The sequence below is a fragment of the Hoplias malabaricus genome, chromosome 5 (genome assembly GCF_029633855.1).
Source record: "Hoplias malabaricus isolate fHopMal1 chromosome 5, fHopMal1.hap1, whole genome shotgun sequence".
NCBI classification, from domain to species: Eukaryota; Metazoa; Chordata; class Actinopteri; order Characiformes; family Erythrinidae; genus Hoplias; species Hoplias malabaricus.
The window spans coordinates 10,293,240-10,307,284 of record NC_089804.1 but is presented as its reverse complement, the minus strand read 5'-3'; the positions used below and the strand labels follow the sequence as shown (position 1 = coordinate 10,307,284).

The window sequence follows — 14,045 nt, the reverse complement described above, 5'->3', positions numbered from 1 at the left end:
ATGAACAGCTCTTCACAAAGCAGAATTACAGTGAGTTTCTGCATGCTTGCTCATCCAACATGTCTTCTGAAATGAATGGAATTAATAGGTTGTTGTCTCCCTTAGCTGCAGTAAGAGATTCTGCTCTTCTGGGAAGGCTTTGGGCTAGACTTTGGAACATTCCTGTGAGGGTTTGATGACATTCAGCAATAAGGATGTTCCATTTTGGATTATAAACTCACCTTCAGTTGAATAAAGCTCCATCACTCCAGAGAACGAGGTTCCACTGTTCCACAGCCCAAAGCTGCGGGGCCTTATACTTTTTTTCCGGTCACACTTGGAACGGAGTATGATGGCCAAAGCTCATGTGCAGCTGCACTAGAATGTTGCATTTAATGACATGCTTTTCTAGGATTAAACAAGCTGTAGCAGCCTCGAATATAAAAATTGCGGTCCACAGTTCCTGCACCTTAATGTGGCTGAATACAACTAGTATAAGGAATGTCCACAAACTTTTGGTCATATAGTGTATATATTTTTATTTATTTATTTTTAATTTGCCACAGATTTCTAAACTTAATTATTTGGCTGTTGTCAACATGCCGTATAATTACTTCCACTATTTTTGAAGTGTGTCGGTTCATTAATATTCATGAGCTGTGGACTAGACTAAAGGTTTTGTTACATTAAAAAATAACTAGGAATTATTTTAGTCTTTAAAAAGAAAGGGCCAAGCTGAAATTGTTTCAAATGAAGCAAAGCAAAATAACATTGTTCACTACATTGCAGCAGGTAGTACCTCAGTCACACAGCTCCTGGTACCTGGAGGTTGTGGGTTCGAGTCCCGCTCCAGGTGACTGTCTGTGAGGAGTTTGGTGTGTTCTCCCTGTGTCTGCGTGGGTTTCCTCCGGGTGCTCCGGTTTCCTCCAACAATCCAAAAACTGACATTGGTAGGTGGATTGTTGACTCAGAAGTGTCCATAGGTGTGAGTGAGTGTGTGTCACCCTGCGAAGGACTGGCGCCCCCTCCAGGGTGTGTTCCTGCCTTGCGCCCAGTGATTCCGGGTGGGCTCTGGACCCACCGCGTCCCTGATATATTTATATATACAAAGGATGCTTGAAAGTAGCTCACAAGAAGTTATCCCAACCCCACCCAACAAGAGAACACACTACACAGGTTTGCAGACACCTCTTATGATTGGAGGATTCAGCTATTTTAAGGTGTTCTCATTGCTGATGTTCAGCACACACACACACTTCCACAGAAAAGCCAGAAACAACACAAGACACTAGTAGTGCGTACACAGTGCATATTGTCGGCTAGAGGGCAAGAAGACCCCAGGTACTGAGCTGTGATGCGGTGGATGTGCATTCTCTGATGTGATAGAGCTACTTTCAGTACCTTTGGGATGAGTTGGTGTTGTGTTTGATCCAGTATTAATCAACTGACGTCGGTACCTGACCTGATTTCAGAAGAAATATTGGATGCGCACGTGGCCTAACTGTTCTGTTTGGTTTTTTTAATTTCATGTGGGTTTGCTCTGCTAAGAGATTAAACACGCGGGATGTCTAAATAATTTTGAATGGCATTTTCACTTTTGCCCTTAGAACAACCAGGATGAAGTTATTGCATAGAAATGCTGTTGTTGTATAATGCTCCCTAACGTTTTGGTTTTCCTCCATTTGCTTAATCTGTCACATCCTACAAATGTGTTTTTTTAAGGTTAGCAGTAGCTGTACTAAAAGCTCTAATCCAAGTGTTATTAAAGAAGCGTGTGTGTGTGTGTGTGTACTTTGTTTAACCTATTAACGGTAGTATGTATGAGCAAGTAATTAGTGGTATTAAAGGGCTAGTTAATATTCATTTGCTTTTGTTTACTGGAATACTGCAGGGGTCAGCATAAAAACGCACTCTGTTACCCTCATTAAAATAATGAGCATGCACTTCAGCACGGTTATTAGAAAAGCAGGAAGAGGTGTGCACACACATGCAAAAGCACACAGAGCGCAGAAAATTTGTTAACTAAATATAGCCCACATGCTGAAACGCTGTGAGTTAGCATGTTCTTCTTGCCTTCAGGCATTGCATAGTACCACGTCGTGGTCCTGAGCGTACTCTTCTTACACGGTTCATAAAGGTGTCCAGGTCGCACCTCTCGGCTTAGAGACCTGCACATGACCACAGTGTTACCACAGCAGCAGCACTGTTAAAGGAAATAGAGTAAAAGACTCTATTCTGTTGGTGAAATGTCAGTGTAAGACAGGTACTACATGTATATACAGGGGGAAATTAAAAGATAGTGTTAGCTAGAGAGAGAGAGAGAGGGAGAGAGAGAGAGAGAGAGAGGAGAGAGAGAGAGAGAGAGAGAGAGAGAGAGAGGGACAGAGAGAGAGAGAGGGACAGAGAGAGAGAGAGAGAGGGAGAGAGGGAGAGAGAGAGAGAGAGAGAGAGAGAGAGAGAGAGAGGGAGAGAGAGAGAGAAAGGCCATTCCGGGATTCTGAATCTTACATAGGTCCAATATTTGTATTCGTTTGTTAAAATAAATGGCTTTACCAGGGCTGTTCACAATAATATTGTTATCATTTTTAAAACAATAATAGAGATCAATATCGTAATAATAGTCATATATTTGTTTATTTAGTGACATCATGCAGTTACCTATGATACGGCATAATTTTAGGCACTTTAAGCACTTAAAGTTTACTTTTTATATAATTAGATTTTTTTTTGTATAATTACGTTTACTGTTTACAAGCGCACTCTCTCTCTTTTCTCTCTCTCTCTCTCTCTCTCTCTCTCTCTCTCTCTCTCTCTCTCTCTCTCTCTCAATAAGTTTGTCCAGGCTGTACTGTTTAACTTGTAGTAAAGTTTATTTACTTGCAGTGCAAGTACCACACCATTGTGCACACTTTTAGTCAGTACTGTGACGCGGGATGTGTTTTTATTAAATTTAAATTATGATATCCATGTTTCTACTTTTTCTATCCTCATAAAAGAAAATATGAACCAAGGGCACAAAGTCTGTTCTTTTAATGAAAATTAATTAAATGACAATACTCGTGATTTTTCCACAAGTCTTGTCTCTAACCAGTCCCAAAGTTGATCAGTGACTCCTGAGGGTTGAACAACCCATGCCCTGGGTTGCAGCAATGATCCATTATCTAATCTAGAACTGGTACAACTTGAAAATAAGACACTTATAAAGGTTTATCCATTCAGTTCATTTATTTAAGTTTACTACAGGGTTATTAATTAGGTTGTAAGCACTTTAAAATCATCAATAATCATTTATAACACAGAACGGAAGTGTGACAGTGACCTAATTTCTGTCTAATGTTGAAAGTGTCAGAGCTTGCTGCAAATATCAAGGTGAAGAATAAGCTCAGACCTGAGAATGCGAATTTTGTCATTTCACATGCACACACCACATTGTCATTGGTGTATAAAATGACACTCTGTTGGAGGTTAATTAATTAAATGGTTTATTATTAATTAACAAATATGTGCTGGAGCTGACAAGGTAAAAGGAAAGACAAAGTAAGTTCTGTATTTGGCATGATCTGAATTCACACTTTGGCAAACAACAGGACACAGCTGCCCTTTCTGTCTGTTATAGGTGATTATTAATGACTGTAAACGTATCAACAACATAATTAATTCTAAGGGGTGGCACAGGAGGTAGTGTCGCAGTCATACAGCTCCAGAGGTTGTGAGTTCAAGTCCCGCTCCGGGTGACTGTCTGTGAGGAGTGTGGTGTGTTCTCCCTGTGTCTGCGTGGGTTTCCTCCAGGTGCTCTGGTTTCCTCCCACAGTCCAAAAAAACATGTTGGGAGGTGGATTGTGGGAAAGTGTCCATAGGTGTGTGTGGGTTTTGCCCTGTGACTGACTGGTGCCCCCTCCAGAGTGTATTCCTGCCTTGCGCCCAGTGATTCCAGGTAGGCTCCGGACCCACCGCGACCCTGAACTGAATTAGCGGTTACAGATAATGAATGAATTAATTAATTCTAAAGCAGTACCCTAAAAGCTTTCCAGAAGAACGAAAACTTTTACTGCACCAAAGGGGGGCACACTATCCATTAATATCCTTGATTTTAGGAGAAATGTTGAACGCACAGATGTCCTCTTGGCCGTGCAGTGTTCGGCTGGTTGGTTGGTGGCTGGTTTGTTGGTCGTCCTCACATTTTGTTTATGCATTTCGCTATGAATTTTGTGCAAGTCCACGAGCAAGGTCTGCTGAAGCCTGCACTTTTCAGAAAGCGACGTTGCAAAAAAGACTGCATTACCTCCTTACTGTAGTTGAAGGGTAGAATAAGACAGCCCTACAGCCTTGTGGACTTTCTCAGTAATGCACACGTTAAGGCCACGTGTCTGCAAGTCTGAGAAAACTGGAGATTTAGATAGAGAGAGACAGACAGAGAGTAAGAGAGCCCCTATCATAATGTGATTTCTCTTGAAGCTGAGCTGAGCTCTAATTTATGGCGACGGAAGGGATGAGTGGATGAAGAGGAGGAGTGTGGACGGGGGGTTGGGTTTTGGTACACTGGCCGGGACTCTCTTGATTCTCTCTGGTGAAGTATGCTAATGCCGGCCACGCTTGGGTTTTAGCTGTCACATTACTGAGGGAGTCGCACTGGGCCGCCGCGCGATCACTGATGCGTGGGGATTACTCACTGTGGCTTCAATCTCCTGTACACACAAACAGCTGAGATGAGAGAGAGAGAGAGAGAGAGAGAGAGAGAGAGAAAGAGAGAGAGAGAGAGAGAGGGAGAGAGACTGCCATTTTGACTTTATAAAGCCACAACTGACCATTCCTGCCAGCATCAAACAGCGCTCATTTGTTGCTTGACTGTCTGAGTGTTGTCTCTCAAGCCAGACTTGGTCACAGTTTGTTGGGTTGTGTTGCTTACTGTGGAGAAGAGCCATTAACTTTGACAGGAAAGAACCACTGGACCTTAGCACCAGTAACTAGCAGTCGTCTTTTCTTGAGGATGACGATAATTAGCCTTTTGGAGCAAAATATTGTCACTGGGTGGAAAAAGAAAAAGTTTTATCCAAATAATTAATAACATACTGCAGGCAAGCATTACGTTTTTTATAAGCGGGTCTGTTTTTCTGGCAGCAAGTGCCATTTTAAAAATACTTACTCCATACACAGCAGAATATGTCATTGCTGAAGCGCTGCCCTTTGATTGTTCGAGAGAATTCATTTACAAGAAATTCTTTTAAAATTCTCTAAGAGAAACAGTGTTAGTCAAAAGCTCAACATCAAAACAGGAAACATGAAGGATGTTTTTTTTTGTTATTGTTTTTTTTTTTCCGAAAAAGGCAGAACGTATCTATATTAGCAAATCAGATCAGTGTGTGATTATTTTGTGATCTTTGCTAAAACACTTGTGAGATTAGTGGGCCCCTTTGCTTAGAACAAACAATGGGGAGATAGAGAAGGAGACTTAAGCAGATGTTTTCTGTATCTCTCGATCTGATCTCAGTGATATTTAGGACAAACTAAGATGTAGGCAGCAGACTTTTGCTCTTTTGCAGCCTTCAGCCTATTGACAGTGATTCTGTAAATACAGTTTTGCCAGTTATTCATGACTCAAAGTCAGTAGTAAAGAGCATTCAACAGCAATGCTCCACGCCATCCATCAACCTTTACAGGCAGCTTAATGTCAGCCAACAAAAACACACCCATTTGAAACAATGATTGAAACAGCGATCTGGTCAGTACTTCTGTAAACTTCTGTAAACTTCTTAATACTCTTTATTCTGGAACTCCTGCACCTAAAATAAAATATGTGAAGATTGAATAGTGAAAAGGGCGGCACGGTGGCGCAGCAGGTAGTGTCGCAGTTACACAGCTCCAGGGGCCTGGAGGTTGTGGGTTCGATTCCCGCTCCGGTCTGTCTGTCTGTGAGGAGTTGGTGTGTTCTCCCCGTGTCCGCGTGGGTTTCCTCCGGGTGCTCCGGTTTCCTCCCACAGTCCAAAAAAAAAACACACGTTGCAGGTGGATTGGCGACTCGAAAGTGTCCGTAGGTGTGAGTGTGTGAGTGAATGTGTGTGTGTCTGTGTTGCCCTGTGAAGGACTGGCGTCCCCTCCAGGGTGTATTCCCGCCTTGCGCCCGATGATTCCAGGTAGGCCCTGGACCCCCCGCGACCCTAAATTGGATAAGCGGTTACAGATAATGGATGGATGAATAGTGAAAAATATATAAAAATTTATATGAGTAATCATAAAGCTGGTCTGTCTTCAAAATATCTGTGAGGGCGACTCAATGGCAATTTACGGGTTTATGACCACAGTTGATTGTTGATTTGCTGTAGAGGCAAAGTAACTTTATTAAAGAAGACCTTTATAATGAACTCCTGGATAAAGCTCTCCACAAATGCTGTACAGTAGGTAGATAAAAAAAAGCTTTATGAATCTAGTGGTTACTGGTGGTATGTTTTATATGAGGTGACCAAAGAAATAAAACTCTTCAAAATTAGATGTCACTGTCAAATTAGATTCCTGATTAATTTGTACAGTTCAGTGTGCCAGTTGTCTAGACGGCTAGCTCTTAATTTGTCCAGTGAACAAAGCCCCTTAGAAGTTATCGCAACAACCCCCTACCCCCTGAAAGATTTGGCAGGAACCACCACTGGTAATGAGTGATTATGGCTATTTAAGGTATAGTAATGGCACACAAAGATATATAATATAATCTCCATAGAAAAGAACTGGCAATATTGGGATGCTCTCCAACAGCTAATCATGAGCCTTAGGTCGCCATTTCCCATGCCAAGCATCAGCACTGGGCTGTGGAACAGTGGATTTATAGAGCACCAGTTGATACCTTTAGAATGAAGTGGATGGATATTTGCGATCCAGAATATGAGCATGTGTTCTTTCCCAATTACAATGTCAGTGATTCACATCTGGATGTCAGGAGGAAATCACAAAGCTGGAGAGCCAAATTAATTCTCAACTAAAACCCTGATCTCCAGTTAATGTTCTGAAGGGTCATTACAGCACATTAGGTAAGTCCTTTGTTGCTGAAAATGGGCCATGACAGCGTAATCTGCAAGTAGATTTCTATTACAGTAATGCAGCAGGAAGTCGTAATGTCCTGGATGTTGCAGTGACTCGGCGATGAGGCCAGGGCAGGTCACACACAGCTTGTAAATTGCTGGCCACAATTAGGGAAATGGCAGAGGGATTCTAATCCCACCCATGGAGTTAAAAGGGGTTTTGGGCCTTGGTTGCGAAACCTGGAAAGGATCATGGGAGGTCAAACGTTTGCTTAATGGTTACGGGATTGTTGTACACATTGGCTTCAGAATGGGGCAATGTGACGTAGTGGTAGTTAGAAAAGGAAGAAAAACATTTTACATTTAGAAAATGACGTGAAATGAGCCTTGCTAGCAACTTTCAACACTTTTGATTGTTTCTCAGTTATACTCTGAAACTGTGTTTGCATTTGCTCATGTGGAAAACACAGCGATGCTCTGGTGCTTGTGGTACTTCGGGGAAAATGCACAATGCCTGCACTTTGCAGCCTTGCCATTTCCTCCTTGCAAAGACATTTACAAGTTCCACACTGAATCGACATCATTTAAAGTGTGTGATGGTACTTCTTCATAATGAGTGTATGTCTGTTCCCCTGTGATAGAGCTTGTCTCATTTCAGTTTCCCAGATGAGGTTTATTTGTGTTGTGGGTTTGTGCTTTTCATAAGTAGTTTTCTATACAGATGATTTTTTTTTGTTTCTGAATTGTTCCATAGTCGGAGGGAGCGGGCGGTTCAGACGGCGTTTCTCAATCCTGGTCCTGGCGGGCCACTGTTTTCCATGTTGGAGTTTTCTCCTGATTTCATCACACCCTCTTCAACTTCGGAAGGGGAGTTTTACTTTATTTAGCTCATGAGGTGTGTTGGGCCGGAGGAAGCTCTGAAATGTGCCGGGCAGTGGTCCAGGACTGAGAACCCCTGGGTTAGGGGATTGATGTTGAGATGATGAAGTAATACACCAGTGATAAAACATCAAAATGTTTTGGTGTTATAAGCTTTGTGTCTGACAATGATGATATTCATCTGTCAGTCTACATGTAAATAAAGTGAATCTGTTTGACGTGTCATCAGCACCCCCTCGGTACATAGGTAGCTTTTTGTTTAACCTCGAGTTTGTACGTGTGTTATGAATGAGCTTGTGTGTGTGTGTGTGTGTTCTGTGTTCGTCATTGCTGCTATGGTGAGAAGTATCTGCAGAGGTAGAAGCGTGTGTGCCATGTTGCTCTGATGATGCTTCCCTCAGGATTACACTCAAAACACACACTGTCCCGCGAGCTTCTCCCACGGAAGACCCGCTTCAAACACTTTTACATAACACCCTCCACAGTAGAACGCTCTGGAGTAATCAGTCTCTCTGTGGATGTAAAGTGATCTCTATATTTTTCTCTCCTGTGTGTCTCTCTCTTTCCCCCTCTCTCTCTCTCTCTCTCTCTCTCTCTCTCTCTCTGTCTATTCTTAGTATAAGGAGAGTTTTCTCTCACTCTGGATCTGGAGTGACTTCTCAGATCTATGATATTTCTTGTGCACGGATCTGGAGTGATTTCTCCACATCTGCAGTAGTCTCTCAGTCTCTGGATCGTCTTCCTCCGTTCTCACTTTTCTCTTTATCAGTGCGAGTCTGTGGCCACGCTTCCCTCTCCTTCCTGCAAGATGCAGACACAGGTGTGTGTTCACCCTCAGACCTACGAAGAGTTCTGTTTCATCATTCCACTGGAGGAAAAGATATTGCTGACTACAGCATGAGGCACGAGAGAGAGAGAGAGAGAGAGAGAGAGAGAGAGAGAGAGAGAGAGAGAGAGAGAGAGAGATTGAGAGAGAGAGAGAGAGAGAGAGAGGGAGAGAGAGAATAGAAAGATAAAGAAAATGAAATGGAGAAGAAGAAAAAGTGAAGAAGACATGGAGAGAGCGCTATAAAAAACGAATCGAAGAGAGACATGAATACAGCTGAAGAGAGACGGATGGGGGTAAGTGAGAAATCAGGAGCGTAAAGAAAGTAAAGTAAAGGATGTGTGATTAACAGAGTTTTGCAAGTGATGAAAAGACTAAGGAGGAAACTGAGAAAGCGAGAGAGAAATAAAAAAACAATAGAGAGAGGAGAGATAGAAAACCATGAAAAGACTAAAATGAGGGAGAGAGAGAGAGCGAGAGAGATCATTATACAGAGATGACGAGAGAGAGAAAATTTAAAATGAGGGAGAAATGGAGAGTACTAAAGAGACAGATATGGTAAAGCGTAAGGGAGAGAAAGAGAAAGACAGTAAGAGACAGAGAGAGCTGGGGTTAAGGAAAGAAGAGATAGCAGTATCTTAGAAACATAAAACTGGTGTGTGTCATGGCTCGCCCCACACACACACACACACACACACATACACGGACACACTTAAAAAATGAGAGTGCCTGAGTCTCCATGACCTCCTTTTTCAAAGCTACTCTTTTGTCATCTCTCTCTCTCTCTCTTTCTCTCTCTCTCTCTCTCTCTCTTTCTCTTTCTCTCTCTCTCTCTCTCTCTCTCTCCTTTCACATATCCTAATCCTGAGCTTAGCTTTGGCCACATTTCTCCTCAGTCTATCTTTATGTGATTGTATATATGTTTAAGGATGTGTGTGTGTGTGTGTGTGTGTGTGTGTGTGTAATAATGCTGTGGGCACACTGACAGTGTTACAGTGTTATATTTGATATGTGGTGGAAGGCTGATCAGTCCGGCTCACATGTGCTGAGTGGCTCTCTTCGTCCAGTGATGTTTCTGCTTAAGCACTGCTCAGGGCCACAGCAGAAAACACACAGGAGTCAATAAATCAGTTCCACGCGCAAGGCACGATGACATGTAAGAGACTTTTCCTCCGAAGCACTGCTGAATAAAAGCCAAGCATTAAGCTGCAGTCTGTCAGAGCGCAGCTCCATTTGTCAGGAGCGGTGCAGAGCACAGATGAGTAGAGTCTTCAAAGCCATGACGTGTGAAGCATCACTTTCCTCCTAATCCACACAAACACACACTAAACCTTCACAGGAACCAGCTCAGAGAGGAAGAGTGCACAAAACAATCCACTACCGGCAGGAATTTATCTCACTGGCCGAATTCTGACAGAGACACACTGCTGGCTTACTGTGTGTGTGTGTGTGTGTGTGTGTCTGCTTACTCTCCAGGCTCAGCCTTCATATTAAAACACCACCTAATCCCCCGCCTTACGCTTTAGGGTTACAGATTAGCAAGTGACCATAACTGTCATTGCTCTGTGTGTGTGTGTGTGTATGTGTGTGACCGTGTATATGCTTGAAAAGAAAGCCTTCGTATCAGCCCTGACTTTCTTTATTCTCTTTTTTATTAAGGCTTCAATGCTTGATTGTGTGTTCATTACATCTGGCCCAAATCCAAATCCCACAAATACATAAGCACTTGTTTCTTATGTTTGTATTCAGTTCCCTACTAATTATTCCAAAGCTTTGTTTTTGTTTAAACCACTAAAAATGTTCCCCATATAGATGCACACAGACATTAGAATTAGAATCACTTTATAGGCCGCAGAGGAAATTGTTCTCCGCATTTAACCCAATCTGTGCAGTGATACACACATTTACCCACACACTAGTGAACACTAGGGGGCAGTGAGCACACATGCCCCGAGTGGAGCAGTTGGGGGTTAAGTGCGTTACGTTAAGTTACGTTAAAATCCACTTGTTGGCACAGCTTTTTAAACACACAATTTTTTAGAACACACACAAATTGTGCCTTGCTCAAAGAAATGGACTGTCTGTAGCAGCTGCATAAACCAGAGGTCACCAAGCTCCATGCCTAGTGAGGACTAAAGGGGTATAAATCAGTAGGGGTACAAGGCAGTACTGGGCTGTGGAGCAGGTGAACTCTTGTGTGGAGTGGTCGACTCAGTACCTTTGGGATGAGTTGCAGTGATCCTGAGATAATTATCCAACAGTACCTGACCTCATTCAGCAGCACTGATATTAAAGCTGCTGAATGCAGTTAAGTCCTTACCGAAATGCTCCAACATCTTGGGTAAAGCCTTCCCAGAGGAGCAGCTGCAAAGGAAGGAAACTCCCGATTACTACCCATTTGTACTTGATTGTTTTGTACGTATTGTATAGAAATACATCAGTGTGTGTGTGTGCTTTGTGGCTAAGGCATTTATTCATGTTCACAGGTTTTGGAGAGTGGTGGGATCGTGTAGGAGTGGGAGTGTGTGTGCATGTGTGTTCCGCTGAGACATCACCCTCGCCCCCCATGGATCTCGATCTCCGCTACAGTAAAGTGCTGATCCTGGGCGCCATCGCCGCCGCCTCGGCCTTTGTCGTCACCATCTTCATCGTGCTGGTGTGTGTGGGCTGTCAGAGGTGAGTGCACACTCGGGAAGTGACAGCTGACATCTCTTGATTACACACACTGTACATAGATTTCAAACGTAACTCTCACGGTGCTTATAGAGGTTTGTAATTGTAAAACAAATTGTTGAATATTTTATCCGCCACTCTAATCTCATTCCGAGGCCAAGCAGACATGACGTGTTATGATGCAAGGGTTTGAAAACATTCAGATAAGAAGTGAAGCTAGAGGGCACTTCAGAGCCTCCATGTGCTTGCTTTATGAGCTAAGATTACAGGAGTATACAGTAGGAAGATGCAGAGTGTTTGTGTGAGTGCTGAGGCTTGTCTCCAACAAAATATAATGACAATATAGAATACATATAAAAAACATAATAATGACTTTTTTTTCTCAGTTTGCTTTATAATGAAATACTAAGTCATATTTAAGAGATGCTATTACATAATTATAATAAACATTCTCAATATTCGGAGTTACCAAAATACATCCATAGACTTTCATAATGTGTGTATCACCATGTCCGGTGCCAAGCATGAGCTAGAGGGGACGAACTGCCAAGCCATTGGGGTGGGGATCAGCAGAACTGCGTTTTCTAGAATTATGGCACTTCGTCCTCTACCTTTGGGATGATGTAGAGTGCTTCTGACATCCAGAAGTAGGCACTGAACATTAGTAACTGACATAAAGAATGCTCTTGTTCCTGAATGCAGTGAAGTACAGCAATGAGTCAACATTTAGTATAAAGCCTTTTATGAGTAGAGGCTGTTTTTGCTGCAGAGGTGGGCAGACTACCTCTAAATAATCTTGCTTCCAAAGGAAACATTAGAAGAGCAGATGTTTTGATTTCTTAAACCCTATTCGGACGGGATTAGTTTTACATGGGGAGCTGGGGTAATGTAATTTTTCCACAGGACGTCAGTAATATTTATGGTGGATTCGCACTGGATAAGAAATCGCTGTGAATATAACAGAGATGGGAGGGGCTACTCGATTTACACAGTGTGGATCAGATACAGCAAAGCGCTACTGGAGTTTTTAAACTGTTAGAGCTGTTCTGAGATCAGCCCTCCCACCAAAAACGTACAGCCCTAAACGACTTTATCTTCTAGTCCATCATACACAGCAAATTCACCAGTGTTAAATCAACACAATTAGTGTTAAATTAACACTGAGAGTATTGACAAGTTTACATTTTTACACTAATGTTGTTGATTAAACGCTGGTGAATTTGCTGTGTAACAGATAACGAGCGAGAAGGTGGTAAAAACGGTACTAATCCTTCACACACTTATTATAACTCATATTTTAAACTGTTTAATTTTAACGACACATGTTCATAACATGTATGGAGGCTACTAGTGTGGTAAAAACAAACCTACAGGTCGTTTTGTGCATTTGAGCGTGGTGCGTCTATTAGCCGCTGAGCTTTAAACCGTGTATTTCATCACTAAACGCCTTCAGCTCCTCCGTTATCGAGAAAACCCGCGAAAAACTCATTTTCTCCGGGATATGACGCAATATTCCCCCACATTTCAATTCGGACGTTATTAATATAACCTGGGGTCATTTTTACTGCTCGTTTTACAGAATCGGGAGCGTGCATTCCGGATTGAAACTACTGAGATACTCAAGTAATAATTATTTTCCCCCAACGTTCACAGGTTCACAAACTAATCCCGTCAGAATAGGGCTTTATCCTTAAATGTAAATAAAGAAAAAACACGAAAGTAATGACTAGGTGTGTCCAACGTTTGTGCGCTAGCGTACCTCATGATAAACTGTGAAAATACGTCACAGAGAGTCTAAATGAAATGGCAGTGTGAAGCTCACTATAGGCGTTAGAATCCCCCCTGCGGTGACTGGATGAGTTCTCTCTGTCCAGTGTGGGCTTATATGCATGCAGTAGGAGTACAGTTAACGCTGGTGATTTCAGTGGTGAGTAGGACGTGGTGAGACACTGATGGTTTCTGATTGGCTGAACTTTCACCAGTGACATCATTGTCACCCACTTCATGATATAACATTCCACCCTCTCAGATTCAAAAATATGAAAAACATAGTGAATGCTGTTTTTTTTATTCATTGGCCACATTCAGTTTTTTTAGTAATTCATAATGTACTGTGAACTCAACAACACTACTTCAATTGAATCATTTTAACGTTCTTATCTTTGCTTCATACAAAATATACAGTATGTAAATAACTGCTCATCCAACTAAGGGACATAATTGCCCACCTTTGCTGCAATAACAGCTTCTGGAAAGGCTGTAGACTAGATGTTGGGAGCATTTTTCTGAGAACTCAGAAGCTTCCAGTCATGAGAGTTTTAGTGAGATAAGATACTGATGTTGAATAAGTACTTTTCATTTATAAACTCATCTCCAACTCATCTTAGGGGTGTTGGAAAGATCTCCATCAATACAGAGAACACAGTTGTAAAGTTCCACAGCCCAGTATTAGAGGGTTTTACGTCCTTGTATTTGGCACTGGGTATTGGGCATGTGACAATAAGTTTATTTGCAGCTGCTCCAGAGTGTCTGTTTTTCATGCTTTTCTATGGACAGCTGGTGCACCTTAAAGTAATTGAATTCAGCAATGATCAGGGGGTTGCACAAACATTTGGACATGCTATGTATGTTGAATGCACAAAAATGTCCATGTGCCAACTTGCAGAGCAGTACTAGCCTCT

The 14,045-nt window shown here is 42.2% G+C and overlaps 1 protein-coding gene across 3 annotated transcripts in view; it reads left to right on the top strand.

Moving 5' to 3' along the window:
- LOC136696925 (phosphoprotein associated with glycosphingolipid-enriched microdomains 1) overlaps positions 1-14,045 on the top strand; it is a 66,025-nt gene that overhangs the window by 25,416 nt on the left and 26,564 nt on the right. For 2 of the 3 annotated variants that reach the window (XM_066671708.1, XM_066671709.1), the window contains exon 2: positions 11,178-11,367. In XM_066671708.1, the coding sequence (XP_066527805.1) occupies positions 11,258-11,367 (110 nt within the window). In that variant the 5' untranslated portion in view covers positions 11,178-11,257. Of the gene's footprint in view, positions 1-11,177; positions 11,368-14,045 lie in introns of those variants that run through there. The other variant, XM_066671710.1, reaches the window with a different exon arrangement.